Source organism: Somniosus microcephalus, chromosome 5 (assembly GCF_052327205.1).
Source record: "Somniosus microcephalus isolate GS21.2 chromosome 5, FLI_Smic_1.0, whole genome shotgun sequence".
In the NCBI taxonomy this organism is placed as follows: domain Eukaryota; kingdom Metazoa; phylum Chordata; class Chondrichthyes; order Squaliformes; family Somniosidae; genus Somniosus; species Somniosus microcephalus.
In genome coordinates this window covers 66,932,858-66,953,860 of record NC_140991.1, presented here as the reverse complement: position 1 = coordinate 66,953,860, position 21,003 = coordinate 66,932,858, and the positions used below count along the sequence as shown (strand labels likewise).

Genomic DNA, 21,003 nt, shown 5'->3' with positions numbered 1-21,003 from the left:
TTAATAGGATATTACAAGTGCTTTTGGAGGTGAATCTCAGCTCGGGTGATATTCTTCAAGACTGTACCGTTGTGATTCTGTTCAACTTGCTTGTGACAATGTTGAGGTTGTCAAATACTTCTCCGAGTAAATTTCTTGCAGTGTTTTGTGGACTGACCCTTGCACAATTTTAATGCAATGTGTCATCTGACAGTATGGGAAATTCAAGCGAGCAGCATGCCTTCGATCAACAACTAGCTCCTCGCGTCTAGAGTTCACTCAGATTGCTAGCACATTAAATCTGCACCACAGTAAATCTGCAAGTTTATATAACAATACTCAGTGGCGCTTTCATTACAAACCCAGTTGTAACAAACCTCCAATAATAACAATTTGGTTCCCAGGTCCAGGCTGAAATTTCATTACAGTCAGTACTGGGGGTCAACAGAATAAACCTCTAAAGACTGAACAGTTCTAACCTACTCCAAATTAGAATTGCTAACCAGTTTTGTTTCTGTATGTTATGTTTTGTCCTGTTAATTGTGAATAATTGGGGCTCATTTGATGTGTTTATCTCTTAAAGTGGAACTGAGCCATGCAGACAGGGAAAGTTCCAAATTTGATCTCCGTCTATTCTGAGCTGGCTAATTTTATTCAGGGGAGCAATAGGGGCCTCACAATTAGGCTCAGCCTGCCTAAGCTAGGAAGGGAATAGAAACAGTCAACATCAGACACCTGCCCTTATCCAGTGACTCCGCGACAGTGACGTCCAAATGGTCGAGTAGCCTATCGGCACCTGCCGCCTAGACTCAGATGTGAAGAATGGGCTCTTGGTGAAAGACGAGAAGGTGGCCAGGACACAGGGAACGATTCGCTTGCAGTGGCGGCACTTTCAGGAAGGAAAGAAAAGCAGAGAGGATTGGAAGGGAGAGGGAAGGGCACACATAGGAGTCACACAAACTATTTCAAGAGGGTGGGAGGGAATAAACACACTGGACGGAACTTTCAACTTAGCCGGGGGTGGGGGAGGGGTGTAAAACTGGCGATATTGGATTAGCCGCCTGTTATACACCCTGTCGGATTTCTCTTTCCATAGACTTCAATGGAAGAAGAACAGGCGGCCCATCCGATACCACCAGATTTACGCACAGTGTTGCCAATAACTTAGAAAGGGACAAGCTGTTACCATAGGAACATTAACTTTTTTTTAATTCACTTATGGGATCTGGGCATCGCTGGCAAGGCCAGCATTTATTGCAAATCCCTAGTTGCCCTTGAGAAGATGGTGGTGAGCCGCCTTCTTGAACCGCTGCAGTCAGTGTGGTGAAGGTACTTCCACAGTGCTGTTAGGTAGGGAGTTCCAGGATTTTGACCCAGCGACAATGAAGGATCGGCGATATACTTCTAACTCAGGATGGTGTGTGACTTGGAGGGGAACTTGGAGGTGGTGGTGTTCCCATGCACCTGCTGCCCTTGTCCTTCTAGGTGGAAGAGGTCGCGGGTTTGGGAGATGCTGCTGATGAAGCCTTGGTGAGTTGCTGCAGTGCATCTTGTAAATGGTACACACTGTAACCACGGTACGCCGGTGGTGGAGGGCGTGAATGTTTAAGGTGGTGGATGGGGTGCCAATCAAATGGGCTGCTTTGTCCTGGATGGTGTCGAACTTCCTGAGTGTTGTTGCAGCTGCGCTCATCCAGGCAAGTGGAGAGTATTCCATCACAATCCTTACTTGTGCCTTGTAGATGGTGGAAAGGCTTTGGGGAGTCAGAAGGTGAGACACTCGCTGCAGAATACCTAGTCTCTGACCTGCTCTTGTTGCCACAGTATTTATGTGGCTGGTCCAGTTAAGTTTCTGGTCAATGGTGACCCCCAGGATGTTAAGGTGGGGGATTAGGCGATGGTAATGCCATTGAATGTCAAGGGGAGGTGGTTGGACTCTCGCTTGTTGAAGATAATCATTGCCTGGCACTTCTGTGGCACGAATGTTACCTGCCACTTATCAGCCCAAGTCGTCCAGGGCTTGTTGCATGCGGGCATGGACTGCTTCATTATCTGAAGAGTTGTGAATGACGCTGAACACTGCGCAGTCATCAGTGAACATCCCCATTTGTGACCTTATGTTGGAGGGAAGGTCATTGATGAAGCAGCTGAAGGTGGTTGGGCCTAGGACACTGCCCTACACTTGATATTGAAATATCGATTTTTAACAATTTATTTTGTCGCTTAGATAGACACATGAGACAATTTAGGAATAGGCAAACATCGTCATCAGGAGCTTCCATGTGGGTTCTCCCGATTTCCTGTTGTAACCCCAGAGAAAAGGTATGAATGGCCTTTGGCGCCAGTTCCCCAGGATTTCCACCAAAGTTATGACTGGAGAGTGGAGGAGCCCCCATGGGAATTCTACCACTCCATCTCCCAAGAAGACCAGATTTATCTTTTCTCAATTTCAAATCCACCTGCCATCATCTGACCATCTGATCATCTCTCCTTTCACCACAAACACAGCTAGTCGGCTCTTCAGCAGATTTTGCATTACCAATGTTGTTGCCGATATTTTCAATTGAAAACATGATAATTATATTGCAATAAAACAACGCACTCTGATGCGTTGAGATGCACCGGGATTCAGGGATGTATTTTTTTCCCATTAGCTAATTTTACTGAAAGAAGTAGGTGAGTACATAATAGATGAACGTTAGTGAGTGGAGGCACTTATACCCGTTGATGGTTTAAATGAAAGGAGGTGCATGTCTGTGTGAGGGTGCGCTAGTTATAAATGGCTGTCAGTTCACCTTCAGAATACTGGTCCCAGACTGTACGTGACCCTATGTGCTAAAAACTGTTTAACAGACTGTTACTTATAAGTGATGGTATCAATGAACAGTTTTAGCACATCTAGGTATGAGAGATAGTGCAGAGCTGTGCCCATTGGGAGCACCGGTCAGGATTTCAAGTGGGCACCTGTCATGATTTTCACTCCACCAGAACTAAAATGAATGGATGGACAATCCGGGGCAGGGGCGAGTGCGCGTGTCCGACTTTCAGATATGCACTCCCAGAATACAAAGCTTCACACTGGAAGTTCTGATGTTAAGTTGGCTATGGGGAATTTTTTTTACTCTAACCTTGCTGTCTTTGTTAATACAGATGCCTCATTAAAGACTTTGAGCATCGCCCAACTGTCTCTGAACTCCTGGAGCACTCCTTCATCAGGCAGATTCAAGGGAAAGAGAAAGCCCTGCAGAAACAATTAATGGAGCTCGTAGACCTTCACCAGCAAATGGGTGCCATTGAAAAGACAAGGTGATGTAATAAAACTCACTACGCACTTGGTTTGAGTATAAAGCAAGGCTTTAATCAACTTGTTTCAGAACATGGCGGTCTAGTTGTCCTTCACTAGTTCCTGTCTTACAAAATGCCCCTGGGCAAGCTGGGCCCACGCCCGAGTATTTATACTCCTTGGACGGCGCCACCAGCTGGCCGTCCAGCATTATTTCATGAGTAGTTTCTTTATGATGATGAGATTTATAACATAAGGTACTTAATGGGTTTACAGGCTGAAAGAGAAATGGTTTTGCCAGTTTCAGTTTAATTCAGCATTTATTCCTTGGAGGATGCCATTTGTTTGCAATACAGTTGAAGGCTGATGAGATGATTGTTTCTGAAGAAAGAGAAAATGATCTTGTAACTGAGGAGAGTGACTAATCTTCAGATTTGACTGAGACAGGATTTGTGAGGTCAATCTCCGAATTCCAGCAGAAAGCCAGACAAGGAGCCTGAAAATCAATGGGGTGCAGGTGGGCACCTGTTGTAACTCCAGCTGGGCACTGGCAGAATCCCTCATCAAATGGCGGAGACTCAATTGTACCGGGGCTCCACCAATTCCAGCAATTTTCCACAAGCCTTGTAAGAGACTGAACCACAGTTTTCCCTATAGAAGGCAAATGTGTGTGTGTGGGGGGAGGGGGAACCAAGAGTGGGGATTCCCTATGCTGGGAGTTCCCGCTGCTCTAGTTAATTCGGGACTTGATACACTGAGTAACTTGAGGTGTACCCACTTCCACTGGTGGGATCTGTAACATTTGCATGTTGAATTGTCATTGGTCCGCAGGCATCTGTAAGGAATACCTATTATATTCACATGTGATCACATGCTGAGTTGTCATTGGCCTGCAGGCATCTGTAAGGACTGCTATTGTTTTGGAGGACCCAGGGTCCTGACTCCATCTTGTCCACACGGATGGATGATTGAGAAAGCTTACAGACCTGATGCTTCATTAAAAGAGTTTAAACTGAAATACTCCGTTGTCCTGCAACTTACTAGTTTTGTACAAAGTGTGCAAAACAAGACATGGTGTCAGAACAGGGATTTGAAATGGACATCGTTGGAGCTCCCTTACCTCAAATTAATTGGGAATCTTTGAACTTACATAGAGAATGGTGCAAAGGGGAGGAAGAAAGATGCAGCTATCTACTCCTGTGGATCAGAGAAAAAGGGAGAGACATTTTCAACACATGGACTCTCACCGCAGATGAAGCAAAGGTACTGAAAAGTTATTTTGACCGTTTTGAATCATATGTGATGCTCAAGACAAATACGATATTCGCTAGGTACAAGTTTCAGGAGAAAGTACAAGGAGCTGGTGAGTCGTTTGCACAGTTCGTGACTGAGCTAAAACTGCTGGTAAAAGACTGCGAATATGCAGAAAAAGATGAGATGGTCAGAGACCGCATCGTGTTTGGAATACATTCAGCTAAAGTGAGAGAAAAACTTTTGAATGTTGGGTCCGGGCTAACGCTGGACAAAGCTATGGACAAGGCTAGATCGCACGAGATAGCCCAAGCACAGTTGAAAACCATAACCGGCGCCACGAGCAGCTCGAGTGAACAGACAGTGCACGCAGTTAATAGATACACACCAAGGAACACTGCCCAGACAGCGTGTTTCAGAACAGAAAGAACAGCGAGAGTTCTAAAAATGGGCGACACAGAAATAAAACACTTCAAAAACTGTGGATATTGTGGAAACAACTGGCATGGAGAAAAGGAAGGCAATGTACTAAATGTGGTAAACGGAACCACTTTGCTAAAGTTTGCAGGACTGTTTTCGGAAAAATAGTACACACAGTGAGTGACAGCCAAATGCCAGATAGAGAGCCAAATGCAGAGGAACTGTTTATTGATTCTGTGTCACAGAGAAAACTGATTTCAGAGACTGAGCAAGCTTATGCCGATATTGAGATAGGAAAACAGGGCAAAGAGCTTAAGTTTAAACTAGACACTGGAGCTCAGGTTAATGTAATTCCTCTGAGTGAGTATCACAGCTTGAAGGATGAGTGTGAGCTACAGCCCACCTCACGCAGACTGACCGGCTATGGGGGTGAGCAGCTCATTGTAAAAGGCACATGCGTGATGAAATGCAAGTACAAAGAAAGCGACATGATGTTGGACTTTTACATTATTGACACTTGAGCACCTCCAGTGCTAGGTCTAAAGGCATGTTTAGACATGGACCTTGTCAAGCTAGTGCTATCATTGACAGCACCAATTGAGAAGCAGACAGTCATGGAGGAGTTTGCTGACGTTTTCAAAGGAATCGGACTATTCCCAGGTGAATGCACTATTCACCTTGACCCAGCAGCAACCCCTGTGGTTTGTCTACCAAGAAGGATACCCCTTGCTCTATGTAGTCGCCTGAAGGAGGAGCTGCAGAGCATGGAGAATACAGGAATCATCGTCCGGGAAACAGAACCGACAGAGTGGGTCAACGCGTTAGTAGTGGTTGAGAAACCATGTACAGGCAAGCTCAGAATCTGTCTCGACCCCAGAGATTTGAACAAGGCTATCAAACGCCCTCACTACCCTCTACCAACGCTAGATGACATCACACCCAAGCTAGTGGGAGCACGTTACTTCAGTGTAATGGACGCACGATCAGGATACTGGACTATCAAGCTCACGGAAGAGTCATCTAAGCTAACAATGTTTAACACACCATTTGGACACTACCGATTTCTGCGTTTACCATTTGGTCTTATCTCAGCTCAGGATGAATTCCAGCGGAAGATCGACGAAACCTATGAAGGCCTTGACGGAGTAGTCGCAACCGTAGACGACATCCTCATCTATGGCAGGAATAGAGAGGAACATGACAGGAACCTCCGTGCGATGCTACAAAGATCACAGGAGAAAGGTATCCGGCTCAACCCGAGAAAAGCATAATCGGATCCACCGAGATCAGTTATTTCGGGCATCGCCTCTCAACTGATGGCATTAAGCCGGATCCAGAGAAAATCTCCGCCATCAAAAAGATGGAGCCGCCGAAGAACCGCGCAGAGCTAGAGACAGTACTAGGCATGGTTAACTACTTAACCAAGTTTGCCCCGAGCCTCTCCGAAATCAACGCACCCATGCGTCAGTTGCTCAAACAATCCAATGAGTTCCTGTGGGGACAAACAACATGACACAGCATTTCAGAAAATGAAAGACCTAATCACCAGAGAACCAGGACCAGTTCTTGCCTACTTCGACCCCAACAAAGAGCTCAGACTACAAGTGGACGCGTCAAAGTATGGACTAGGTGCAGTATTACTGCAAGAAGGAAAGCCCATTGGCTACGCTTCCAGATCTCTCACAGACAGTGAAATCAACTATGCTCAAATTGAGAAAGAGCTATATGCAATCCTGTTTGGATGTAAGCATTTCCACCAGTACATCTATGGCCGACAAGTCATTGTGGAATCCGACCACAAGCCCCTCGAGTCAATCATGAGGAAACCACTAGTCGCAGCCCCACCAAGGCTACAGAGAATGATCCTTCAGCTACAGAAGTACTACTTCACAATCATTCACCGTCCAGGCAAAGACATTCCTGTCGCAGACACGCTCTCCAGAAAGTCTCTTAGCTACCAGGACAGCAGCCTCAGTGAAGGCATGGATGTGCAGGTGCACATGGTGTACAACAGCTTACCTGTGAGTGACTCAAAACTGAAGGAGATCTGAGCAGGAACAGAGAAAGATGCACAACTCACACTGCTGAGCAAAGTCATACATGAAGGATGGCCTGAGGAAAGGAGGAAATGCCCTCAGAACATATCTGAATTCTGGAACCACAGAGATGAAATGTCACAAATCAACAGAATCGTCTTCAAAGGGGAGAAAATCATAATTCCTACCAATCTCAGAGAAGAGATGTTGACAAAAATTCATGCTGGACATATGGGCATGGAAAAATGCAAAGAGCACGTGACATTATGTTTTGGCCCGGAATGTGCAAACACATTGAGGGCATTGTCGGAAAATGTTCCATTTATCTAGAACGCCGCCCATCAAATGTCAAAGAGCCCATGATACCGCACCATATCCCAGACAGGCCCTGGCAGGTCGTCAGCTGCAAGCAAGTGCATGCAAAACGTGTATGACAGGTCAGCTAGACTACTGCTGCTGCTGCACAATGGAGAATCCATCAGAATCCAGGAGCATGACTACTGGAAGCCAGCAGTCGTCATCCAGCCAGCTGACACTGAACGCTCGTATCACGTCCGCACTCCAGAAGGACAGGTGTACCGCCGCAATCGCAGGCACCTCCTGAACACCAAGGAACAACACCGTCATTCCGACGAGAGGTCAAGCCTAGAGTTATCCTTGACTTGTGAACTGTCGCTGCCCTAAAAAATAACTGTACATCGTTATTGAAACATTGAGATGTTTTCAGTGCTAGTTAAACATTGAGTTTACTTATATGTTGATGCTACTGAGAACATTATGTAGAAGAAAGGGTCAAAAGTAATGCATAACATTTTTCTTTTGAAAGAAAGGGTATGTAACATTTGCATGTTGAATTGTCATTGGCCCGCAGGCATCTGTAAGGAATACCTATTATATTCACATGGGATCACATGCTGAGTTGTCATTAGCCTGCAGGCATCTGTAAGGACTGCTATTGTTTTGGAGGACCCAGGGTCCTGACTCCATCTTGTCCACACGGTGCTGGATGATTGAGAAAGCTTACAAACCTGATGCTTCATTAAAAGAGTTTAAACTGTAATACTCCATTGTCCTGCAATTTACTAGTTTTGTACAAAGTGTGCAAAACAAGACAGGGTCCAGGCCACAGAAGTATCTTGCACCCGAAAGAAATCTGAGGTGCTTTTTTAAACAAATTCTGAATTGAGCCCCTTACACAGGAGGCCGAGAAGGACATGCAGGTCTGGGCAAATTCCCCCCACCCCCCACCACTCACATGACAAGTAGGTGCCATTTTCTGGCCATAGAGACAGGTGGGTGCTGGAGCAGCACCCAGGCTGGCACCTGCGCCCAGTGCAAATTATAAACTGGTGAACACCATCTCGGCATAACTGCTGGGATCACATTCCGAGGAATTTTGAGGCCAAAGTAGTTTTGAAAGTCTGCTTAACAAAATGTGGATATTTAAATGATATACCGTTCCCGCTCCCCGGTGCTTTTCCATGACTATCTCCCTGGATCCCAAAACCGAGCACTGAATCTAATCTCTGCTGCTGTGGAGTGCCTGAATTGATTCACTGCATTCTCTCATCTCATCCAGAGACACTGTCTTGATGGGGATGAGAAATGATTATTTATAGCCCTCTTGGGGGCACTCACACTCGGAACATTAGCGGTGCTCCTGCTATTACTCTGTAATTGATATGTGAAACCATGATTAATCCCATTAGTGTTTGGTGTTATGGACTCTAAAGGACTCTGGCACAAATACATTGAAACCACAATGTGTGATATTAGTAACTAATATGAGAAATATCTCTGCATCCTATTTTAAGAAAGTACGTTAATATGTTTAAGTGGGATAGCAATTAGGTTAAAATAGCAAACATCAGAATTTTGAATGTATTTATATTCAAAATCACAGGAATGTTATACAAATGAGTTAAGTCTTTTGTTACAGGGTGGTGTGACTAGAAGTGAGGCAGGTACGGGGATCCAGGAGGTAGTGTTGGAGGAGCCGCAGCCCTTGCTCTTGTCCAACAGGTTTGAGGCTCTTACTCCCTGTGAGGATGGGAACAGGGACTGCGGGGAGGATGAGCAACCTGGCCACAGCACCGTGGAGCGGGGGGCCATTCAAGTGGGGGGAGTTAAAAGAAATGTTGTAGTGGTAGGGGATAGTATCATTAGGGGGATAGATAGAGTTCTTTGCAGCCGAGAGCGAGAGTCCCGAAGGCTGTGTTGCCTGCCCGGTGCCAGGGTTAAGGACATCTCCTCTGGGCTGGAGAGAAACTTGGAGTGGGAGGGGGAGGATCCAGTTGTCGTGGTCCATGTTGGTACCAACGACATAGATAGGACAAGGAGCAGGTTCTGCTGAGGGGGTTTGAGCAGCTAGGGGCCAAATTAAAAAGCAGAACCACAAGGGTAATAATCTCTGGATTACTACCTGAGTCACGTGCAAATTTGGCTAGGGTAATAAAATTAGAGTTAAATGCATGGCTCAAAGACTGGTGTGGGAGAAATGGGTTTTGCTTCCTGGGACACTGGCATCAGTACTGGGACAGGAGAGAGCTGTTCCGTTGGGACGGACTTCACTTGGCCAGTGCTGGGACTAGAATCCTGGCGAATCGAATAACTAGGGCTGTAGAGAGGGCTTTAAACTAATTAGTTGGGGGGAGGTTTTAAGAGAGCGAAAAATAAAAATGACAGCGGAGAAGGCAATAGAGCAAGGTAGCAGTGGGGGAATTAAAAACCAGAGCGTGTCAGGAAGGGACAGAATGTATAATGATAAAGGTAAAGTAGTAAAAGGGGTAAAAGCAGGAATAAATTGTCAGAAAACATATTTGAAAGTTCTTTATCTGAATGCACGCAGCTTTCGTAACAAAATTGACGAGTTGATGGTGCAAATAACTACACATGGGTATGATCTGGTGGCCATTACGGAAACATGGCTGCAAGATAATCATGACTGGGAACTAAACATACAAGGGTATTTGACAATTAGGAAGGACAGACAGGAAGGAGAGGGAGGTGGGTGTAGTGGCGCTTCTTAGTTTCCAAACAGGCAGGCCACTGGGCTGTGGGGCTTTTAACATCGAGTAGACGCATGTCGAAATAAAACGTTCCCAAACGTAGCTTTGTCTTTTAAACGGTTTACTATAACACTTAACAAACAGAATTACAAAGCAAACACGTATAAACAAACACGGTCAAAAACTGTACTGCTCCAAACCTCACAGCTTCTGCCTCTTTCACCACGTGCAGTTTAAAACTGTAAGATGGCTGCACCCATGTGTGGCTTAAGGACTGTTCCATTGTGGCAAGAATGAAGGGGATGTCGGACTATACTACTGGAGCAAGAAAATAGGGGGTTTCTTAATACAATAAGTCGTTCAGGTAAATTAACTGTATTATGCCATTTAGCCACTATTTTAAAGTATTTTCTTAAGCTTTTATGGCTCTTACATTCCGGCCCCTAATTGACTAGGCACATGAAGCATATCAATTACTCAAACATTAAGAGTCATAAACTAATGAGTTCAACATATTTACAATACAAGTGTCCACTTTTTTCTTTCGTTCAGGAGCTTTTCACGCTGCTTCTTGTAGCAGGCAGAGCTTTGTGATCGGTCTCTCCAGGGTACTGGTCTTGGTTTGCAAACAGACGCGACGAACGACGCCTCTGGAGTCTGGCATGGTCTTAATTATTTTTCCCATCAACCAAGAATTTCTAGGGGCTGAATCATCCACAATTAAGACAATGTCTCCGACGATGAAGTTCCTCTTTATTTTGGACCATTTTTGACGCTCCTGTAGCAGAGGTAAGTATTCTCTTGTCCATCTGGTCCAGAAGAGGTCTGACATATACTGAACTTGCCTCCACTTCCGACGGGCATACAGATCTTCCTTTTTGAAGACTCCCGGGGGCATGGCTGGCTGTGTTTTCAACAACAACAGGTGGTTCGGAGTCAGGGCTTCGAGGTCATTGGGATCATCTGATGTCTTGGTTATCGGTCGGTCATTAATGATGGCTTCGACCTCGCACAGAACGGTTTGGAGTCCCTCGTCGTCCAGCGCTTGCTGCTTCAGTACAGAACTGAGTAGTTTTCTTACGGTGCGTATCTGTCTTTCCCAGACACCTCCATGGTGGGATGCAGCCGGAGGATTGAAGATCCACTTAATTCCTGTTTGCATCATGGCTTCCTGTATTTTAAGCTGATTCCAACCTTCAATAGCTTCCCGTAGTTCTCTCTCCGCTCCGACGAAATTAGTGCCATTATCAGAACGCATAATGGACACCTGCCCTCTTCTACAGACAAAGCGCCGCAAGGCGTTAATACAGGAATCAGTGTCAAGCGTGTGTGCCACCTCAATATGAACTGCTCTGATGGTCAAACAAGTGAAAAGCACACCATATCTCTTGACAAGGCTCCGTCCTCGCTTTACCTCGAAAGGCCCGAAATAGTCCACCCCTACGTTTGTAAATGGGGGCTTGTCTGGTAACAAACGGTCTTCAGGCAGGTCTGCCATTTTCTGCTCCCCAGCTCTAGCGTGTAACCGTCTGCAAACAATACGTTCAGAGAGTATTTTTCTTATTACGGAATTAGCTCCTGGAATCCAGTATCTTTGTCTTAGCTTCGCAAGCACGTGATTCCTCCCACTGTGTCCAATACTCTGGTGTATATGCTGAAGAATGAGAGTAGCAACCTGGAGGTCCTTAGAAAGGATAGCAGGATGCTTGGCCTCCTCTGGCATAGCAGATTTGTTTAGTCTCCCTCCCACCCTCAGTACTCCATCTTGCAGTGTAGGGTCCAGCTTGTAGATATGACTACCTTTCTTGATTGGAGTATTTTGCTGTAGAGCTTCGGTTTCTTCTGGGTATCTTTGTCTTTGACTGAAGCAAACTATCTCCTTCTCAGCCTTGGCCAAATCCTCCACGGTCAATGAATTCTTGCTCAATGTGGTCTTGTGCTGATGCATATACTGCTGTAGAAGCATTCTCTGCTTATCAGGGTTACTTTCAGACTGACTGATAGTGGCTCGGTACTCTTTTCTCTTACCGCTCAGGTGTAGCAGCAACTCTTTCAACTTTAGAAACCATGCAACTGCTTTCCTCAACTGGTGCCATCCTGAGAAATGGTTAACAAGCTTGTTCACTGTGTCAAAGTTCTCTTTCGTAGTTATGAAATTTACTGTGACTGATCTCTTGACTTCGACATCGTCTTCAGTAATCTGACTTGGCATATCTGGTCTTTCTGGCCATGATCTCTCTGTTTCCAGCAGATAACTTGGGCCTTGTATCCAAGTTTCACTCCTCATGAAGCTTTCAGCCTTCAATCCCCGTGAGGCTTGATCTGCTGGGTTTAATGAGGTGTTTACATACCTCCATTGAGATGGTTGTGTAGCTTCTCTAATGGATGAGATTCTGTTTGCTACGAAGGTCTTGAAGCGTATCTTCTCATTCTCTATATACTTCAGCACCGTCGTGCTATCCGTCCAGAAGACAGATTCTTCTAATGGGAGCTGTAACTCTTTACGCATCACCTGGTCAACTTTAACTGCAACAACCGCTGCCGTCAATTCCAGTCTCGGGATGGTGACCTGCTTCAGCGGAGCCACCCTGGATTTTCCCATGAGGAAGGCACAATGTTTCTGGCCCTGTTGATTTGTCAGCAAGAGGTAGGTAGCCGTGCCATAGCCGTCCTCACTGGCGTCCGGGAAATGATGTAGTTGAGCCGTCTTTGTAACTCCAAAACTCGCGGGCTTGATGCATCTACTGACGTTGAAGCTAGAAAGTTGTTGCAAATCTGTCAGCCATCTGTGCCATCTCTGAGCTTGACCTTCTGGGATATCTTCATCCCATCCTCTCTTGTCTCTACACAGCTCTCGTAGCATCAGCTTCACCGGCAGAATGAGTGGTGCCAGGAATCCGAGAGGGTCGTAGATGGAACTGACCACGGAGAGAATCCCTCGTCTTGTGGATGGTCTTTCGTTCACCATTATCCTGAAGTTGAACGTGTCTGACTCGATGCACCATTGTACACCAAGAGCTCTCTCGATAGGAAGGACATCGTGGCTCAGGTCCAGATCTTTGACTTCAGTGGCTCTTTCCTTTTCTGGGATAGAAGCTAGAACTGCTCTGCTGTTGCTTATCCACTTAGTCAGATGGAATCCTCCATTCGAACACAGAGTTCTAAGGTCTCTTGACAGTGCGATGGCATCGTCTTCTGTTGACACGGACTTCAGACAGTCATCGACATAAAAGTTTCTGAAGATTGTCTCCACAGCCTCGGATGGTGCTTTGCCCTTGCCATCTTCTGCAGTTTTTCTGAGGGCGTAGCTTGCACAGCTAGGAGATGATGTGGCTCCAAACAGGTGTACGGCCATTCTACATTCCACCATCGCTTCACTAACGTCGCCATCTGGCCACCAAAGGAAACGCAGAAGATCAGCATCTTCGTCAGGGATTCTGACTTGGTAGAACATTGATTCTATGTCTGCCATCATGGCAACGAGCTCTTGTCTAAACCTAGTCAAGACGCCAATGAGGGTATTAGTAAGATCAGGACCTTGAAGCAGCTGGTCATTCAATGAAGTTCCTCTGAATGAGGCGGCGCAGTCAAACACTACACGGATCTTTTTCTTCTTTGGGTGATACACCCCGTGATGAGGAATGTACCAGACCCTTCCATCGTCTCTGTTTAACTGTTCTTCGGGCACTTTTACAGCATAGCCTTTCGCTATGATGTTTCTCATGAAGTCTTTGTAGTCTTCGTGAAAGTCGGGGTTCTTGTTCAGCTTTCTCTTTAGACTGATGGCGCGTTGCTCTGCTATGCAGCGATTGTTCGGCATCTTCGCGGTCTGTCTTCTCAGTGGCAAACCAATGTGATAGTGGCCATCAATGAACTGTGTAGACCTTGTCATCAAGCCCATGAACTGATGGTCTTCTTGTGACATCTCTGTCTTTTCCTCACAGCTGCGTTCTGAGAAGTCTGCGTTGAACTGCTGTATCAACAGCTCTTCAATGCTTGCGATAGAGATGCGATTAACTGTGACGTTTTGTCGTTCCTCCTTGTTCGACTTGTGGCCATCATCTCTCCTTACCGGTCCATTGATTACCCATCCAAGGGCTGTCCTGACGGCATAGGGTCCGTCATCCTTGCTGTTTATCACCTGCCATGGCTCCATAGTTTTGTAGGCATTGGTTCCAATTAATAGGCCAATTTCTGCTTCAATGTATGGGAGACGCACCTTTTCTAGGTAGGGCCATCTATCCACATCCTTCTGCAGGGCTAGGTTCCCTATTCTAACAGGAATCTCCCTCTGTGTGAAAACATTAGGCAGGTCTATGAAGTCCTTCTCTTCAAGTCCACACACTTCTAGGTCTGACAGGATATAACTTTGCATTGACTTCTCATGACCCATGGTGCGTAATAGGATTTCTGTTCTTCTGCCTCTAATGTTCAGCTGTCGCATGAGTGATTCTGTGCAGAACGTTGCTGAACTACCTGGATCCATGAAGGCGTAAGTCTCCACAACCTTCTCACTCCTCTTAGACTTGATCCTTACTGGTACGATGGCAAGAATACAGTCACTGTCACCGGCCCCAGTGAGTCCACAAGTCTCTGGTTCTAGCGACACCAGAGCACTTGAAACAACCTTCTCGTCGGTATTGTTTTCTTCACTCTTCTTAGAGACTTGTTCTTCTTTATGGATATGCAGCAGACTGGGATGTTTCCGAGTGCACTCTCTGCATGTTGTTCTTTGCTTACAGTTTCTACTCAGGTGCCCCTGAGAGAGACATCCAAAACATAGGCCGTTGTACTTCAGGAATTCGATTCTGTCCTTATGTGGCTGTGCTTTGATGTCGCTGCAGAAATCCAATGTATGATTCTTCTGGCAGAATAAGCATGGCTTCTGAAAGGCATTAGCAGGCGTCACTGTGCTGCTCTTTTTGGGAGGTGAGTTCTGGGGCCTTTCTTCCTCGGCCTGAGTGACGATAGTTGCAAAGCTGCTTCCCCTGGAACCACCTTTCCTGAGAGTCTTTGATTCAGCAGGCTTGGCTTTCACTCTCCCATTGGTGGTCGGGCTGACATCCTGGATGTTTCCAAACAATGGGTCCCTAGCAATTTTAGCCTGTTTGTCTATGAAATTCACTAAGTCTGCAAACCTGGCTCTACTTTTCCGTCTCTCCATTATCTCAAAGGTTGTTCTTCTCCATTGTTCTCTCATCCTGTAAGGAAGCTTAGAGATGACGATTCTCATAGTCGTAGGATTGTCCATCTCTTCCATGAATTCAACATCCTCCATGGTGTTGCGACATCCTATGAGGAAGAGAACATATGCGTTCAATGCCTCTCCGTCTTCCGATCTGATCTGTGGCCACTTGGTAGCCTTTTCGATATATGCAGTGGCTATCTTCAGCTCGTTACCATAGTGCTCCTGCAGCAACTTCCTGGCTTCTATGTATCCCCGGTCCGGTCTCATGTGTTCACAGCTTCTGACCAGGTCTTGTGGTTTACCACTGGTGTACTGTCCCAGGTAGTACAACTTGTCACTGCTGCTCTCTGTCTTGGAGTCAATGGCTTGTTCAAAGGATCTGATGAAGGGCTTATACTTGAGTGGGTCGCCTTGGAACACTGGTATGTCTCTTTGAGGGAGTCGAAACAGATTCTGTTGTTTTACAAGCATCTCTGTAATTTCGTTCTGACGTTGCATCACTCGGTATAGGCTTCTCCCTGTGTCTTCAGACCTCTGGTGGTCATCAGCAGGGTCTAGTCTAGACCGTCTGATGTCTGGGGTAGCATCACGTGCTCCTGTTAGTGGAGAGGCCACTCTTCCACGCTGTAATGCCGGGGAATTGCTTTCGGGCTCTGTTGTAACTCTTGAAGGTGCCCTGGATCCAACTCTATGTGGCAACGTTGACTGGCAGTGGCTCCCGCCGTCCCGTGAGCCTTCATAATCTTCGTACGCACTCAACCTGGCATCTGAGACCTCGATAGCTGTTTTCATCTCCAGCCGTTCTTTCTTTGCCTGCACCTGGGCCCGCTGGGCCTGCACTTGGGCCTGTTGGGCCTGCACTTGGGCCTGCAGTTGGGCCTGTTGGGCCTGCAGTTGAGCCTGCAGTTGGGCCTCGTGGACCTGCAGTTGGGCCTCTTCCCGTTCAAGAGCTTGCTTCTCATCTAAAGATGCTGCGCGCGCCATCAACGCCGCCCGTTCAGCCTCCGCTCTCATGCGTCGCGCCGAGCTTGTGGTAGAAGCGACTGACCTGCGTCCAGAAACAGAGCTACCTTCTTTTCGATTTTTGCTCGGTCTGGCGGAAGTCTCTGAAATGCTATCGTCTGGTCCGACTTCATCGTCAACCTTATCTTTCTCTGCTGTATCAGCATCTTGACGAATTTTTAACATCCACTGCTCCGTGGCCTTGATATAGTCCTTAATGCTGGTTGATTTAAGATCAAACCAGTCGTGCTGATCAGTGTTTCCCTCTTCTTCAGACAGAAGTGCTAATACATCTTCATTGAGTATATTAAATTCTTCATGCAGCTTGGAGAAATCGGAATACATCATGTCTTCAGCTTTCTTAATATTAGCATTATCTTCCATGAGACGATCAATTATCTTCATTTTTCCAGTTATCTGAACTAATTTAGCCTTCCTTGCACCTATGCTTCTATGTAACTTCTCTTCCCTTGCCTTTGGGGTGAGCTTTATTTCCCTCTTTTGGCCAGCAATCCTTCTGGCTGGGGGAAGCTCCTGGCTCCTTAAGGCCTCGGCCATTTTACCCGCAGCTCTTATTTAGCTTCTCAACAGAATGAACAAAGCAAGTAACAGTCACTGTACCTTCGCTTTCTTAAATTGTCGTCTGGCTCCGTGACCATTCATGTATACGTTCGCCGACGATTCCGTCCCTTCCTTCTTAGGGAGCTAGTTTTTGACTAATGTAGTGGCGCTTCTTAGTTTCCAAACAGGCAGGCCACTGGGCTGTGGGGCTTTTAACATCGAGTAGACGCGTGTCGAAATAAAACGTTCCCAAACATAGCTTTGTCTTTTAAACGGTTTACTATAACACTTAACAAACAGAATTACAAAGCAAACACGTATAAACAAACACGGTCAAAAACTGTACTGCTCCAAACCTCACAGCTTCTGCCTCTTTCACCACGTGCAGTTTAAAACTGTAAGATGGCTGCACCCATGTGTGGCTTAAGGACTGTTCCATTGTGGCAAGAATGAAGGGGGTGTCGGACTATACTACTGGAGCAAGAAAATAGGGGGTTTCTTAATACAATAAGTCGTTCAGGTAAATTAACTGTATTATGCCATTTAGCCACTATTTTAAAGTATTTTCCTAAGCTTTTATGGCTCTTACAGTGGGGTTGCTATGTTAATCAAGGATGGAATCATTGCAATAGTCAGAAATGATATTGGGTCAAAGGATCAGGATAGTGAAACAGTTTGGGTGGAGATAAGGAATAATAAGGGGAAAAAGTCACTAGTGGACGTAGTCTATAGGCCTCCTAACAGTTGCAACTCTGTTGGTCGGAGTATAAATCAGGAAATAGTTGGGGCTTGTAATAAGGGAACAGCTATAATCATGGGGGATTTTAACTTTCATATTGATTGGACTAATCAAATTGGGCATGGCAGCATTGAGGAAGAGTTCATAGAGTGTATTAGGGATGGGTTCCTTGAGCAGTATGTAACTGAACCAACCAGGGGGCAGGCAATCTTAGATCTGGTCCTGTGTAATGAGACAGGATTAATAAAAAATGTCCTAGTAAAGGATCCCCTTGGAATGAGTGACCATAATATGGTTGAATTCCAAATTCAGTTTGAGGGTGAGAGAGTTGGATCTCAAACCAGTGTACTAAGCTTAAATAAAGGAGACTATGAAGGTATGAGAGTAGAATTGACTAAAGTGGACTGAGAAAACAGATTTAAGTGTAAGACGGTACAAGAGCAGTGGTCTACATTCAAAGAGATATTTCACATCTTTCAAGATAAATATATTCCACTGAGGAAAAAGGGGAGTAAAAGAAAAGACAGCCATCCGTAGCTTAGTAAAGTAATAAAGGATAGTATCCGACTGAAAACAAGGGCATATAAAGTAGCCAAATCTAGTGGGAGGATAGAAGATTGGGAAGCATTTAAAAGCCAGCAAACAATAACTAAAAGATTAATTAAGAAAGGGAAGATAGATTATGAAAGTAAACTAGCAAAAAATATAAAAACAGATAGCAAGAGTTTCTGCAGCTATATAAAAAGAAAAAGGGTGGCTAAAGTGAACGTTGGTCCCTTAGAGGATGGGACGGGGAAACTAGTGGTGGGGAACATGGAGATGGCAAAGATGCTGTCAAATATTTTGTATCAGTCTTTACAGTAGAGGACACAAAAAATATCCCAACACTGGACAAACAGGGGGCAATGGGGGGGGGAGGAGTTAAACATGATTAAAATCACTAAGGAGATGGTACTCGGTAAAATAATGGGACTTAAGGCGGATAAATCCCCCGGACCTGATGGCCTACATCCTAGGGTCTTGAGAGAAGTGGCGGTAGGGATTGTGGATGCATTGGTGATCATTTTCCAGAACTCCCTGGACTCAGGAAAGGTCCCGGCAGATTGGAAAACTGCTAATGTAACACCCTTATTTAAGAAGGGAAGTAGACAAAAAGCTGGAAACTATAGACCAGTTAGCCTAACATCCGTGGTTGGCAAAATGCTGTAGTCCATTATTAAGGAAACAATAACAGAGCATTTGGATAAACATAATTTAATAGGACAGAGTCAGCATGGTTTTATGAAGGGGAAGTCATGTTTGACAAATTTGCTCGAATTCTTTGAGGATGTAACATATAGGGTGGATAAAGGGGAACCAGTGGATGTAGTGTATTTGGACTTCCAAAAGGCATTTGACAAGGTTCCACACAAAAGATTACTGATCAAGATAAAAAATCACGGGATTGGGTGTAATATACTGGCATGGGTGGAAGATTGGCTATCTAACAGAAAAGAAAGAGTTGGGATAAATGGTTCGTTCTCGGGCTGGCAATCAGTAACTAGTGGTGTTCCGTAGGGGTCAGTGCTGGGACCCCAACTCTTTACAATCTATATTAACGATTTGGAGGAAGGGACCGAGTGCAACATATCCAAGTTTGCCGACGATACAAAGATGGGAGGGAAAGCAGTGAGTGAGGAGGACATAAAAAACCTGCAAAAGGACATAGACAGGCTAAGTGAGTGGGCAGAGATTTGGCAGATGCAATATAATGTTGGAAAGTGTGAGGTTATGCACTTTGGCAGAAAAAATCAAAGAGCAAGTTATTATCTAAATGGAGAGAAACTGCAAAGTGCTACAGTACAAAGGGATCTGGGGGTCCTGGTGCAGGAAACACAAAAAGTTAGTATGCAGGTGCAGCAGGTGATCAGGAAGGCCAATGGAATCTTGGCTTTTATTGCAAGGGGATGGAGTATAAAAACAGGGAAGTCTTGCTGCAGTTATACAGGGTATTGGTGAGGCCACACCTGGAATACTGCTCTCGAGGCGGTTCAGAGAAGGTTCACTCGGTTGATTCCAGAGATGAGGGGCTTGACGTATGAGGAAAGGTTGAGTAGGTTGGGACTCTACTCATTGGAGTTCAGAAGAATGAGAGGCGATCTTATCGAAACATATAAGATTGTGAGGGGGCTTGATCGGGTGGATGCGGTGAGGATGTTTCCACTGATGGGTGAGACTAGAACTAGGGGGCATAATCTTAGAATAAGGGGCTGCCCTTTCAAAACTGAGATGAGGAGAAACTTCTTCACTCAGAAGGTAGTAAATCTATGGAATTTGCTACCCCAGAGAGCTGTGGAAGCTGCAACATTAAATAAATTTAAAACGGAGGTAGACAGTTTCCTAGCAGACAAGGGAATTAGGGGTTACGGGGAGAGGGCAGGGAAGTGGACGTGAGTCTAGATTCTGATCAGCCATGATCCTATTGAATGGCGGAGCAGGCCCGAGGGGCCGTATGGCCTACTCCTGCTCCTATTTCTTATGTTCTTAATATCACACAACACATGATCTCAGCTCTTAAGAGCAATGCTGTGAGTATTGTCTGCATAAATGTATCGATTTTAACTTCCGAGTGGCTGCCTGCTCATCCTGTGGGCCATTTTGAGCACGGGTGCCATTTAAATCTTGGCAGTGATCTGCTCGCCCCGACTGGAATGCAGCTGACCGGCCTGGGCCAGCGCAATATCGGACACCGCGCTGGCCTGCAGGTAGCTGCTGGGAGGAGGTGCACACCTGCTGTATTTTTGTGGGGTCAGGAGGAGCCCTCCTACTCCTACTAGCTCCACATTAATATATAACCCAGAAGGTTATCTGGCCTGTTTTTGGAGCGGTCAGCAGCGGTTTCTTTAAGGACCTCTGGTTAGGCTGCTCAACACAGGGCACTTGGCGGGGGGGGGGGCGGAGCGGGGGAGTGTGCGCAGTCCACACTCCCCCCCCACCCCCATGTGTTTCCGAAAATTGCAACTCAGGGTCCTAATTACATCATAGCAACAGGCAGGTGCCTCGGCCACCCAAGGGAAGGCCACTTTAAAAATGATAGTGGTCGGCGCAGTGGCATTAACTGGACAATAAACAACAACTTGCATTTTTATGGCGTTTTAATGTCCCAAGATGCTTCACAGGAGGGTAGTCAGACAAAAAGTGACACCAAGCCAAAGAAGGAGATAGTAGGACAGGTGACAAAGTACCTGGTTATAGAGGCAGATTTTAAACAGTCTTATAGGGGGAGGGAGTGGTGGAGAAGCGAAGAGTTTTAGGGAGGGAATTCCAGAGCTAAGGGCCTCAGTGAAGGCACAGCCGCCAATGGTGGGGCAAAGGAAGTAGGGGGTGCACAAGAGGCCAGAGTTCGAGGCACGCAGAGTTTTCGGAGAGTTGTAGGGCTGGAGGAAGTTACAGAGATCACTCTAGTCCTCTTTCACACAGCTTCCCAGGACCTGGGCCTGTACAGGAGCAGTTGCAGAGGCCTGGGAGCAGCTATACCTGTCTGCTTACTCATCTGT

General features: G+C 45.9%; 1 protein-coding gene across 4 annotated transcripts in view; it reads left to right on the top strand.

Moving 5' to 3' along the window:
* myo3a (myosin IIIA) overlaps positions 1-21,003 on the top strand; it is a 722,675-nt gene that overhangs the window by 348,744 nt on the left and 352,928 nt on the right. For all 4 annotated transcript variants that reach the window (XM_085987739.1, XM_085987740.1, XM_085987738.1 and 1 more), the window contains one exon: positions 3,130-3,285. In XM_085987739.1, the coding sequence (XP_085843865.1) occupies positions 3,130-3,285 (156 nt within the window). The remainder of the gene's footprint in view (positions 1-3,129; positions 3,286-21,003) is intronic.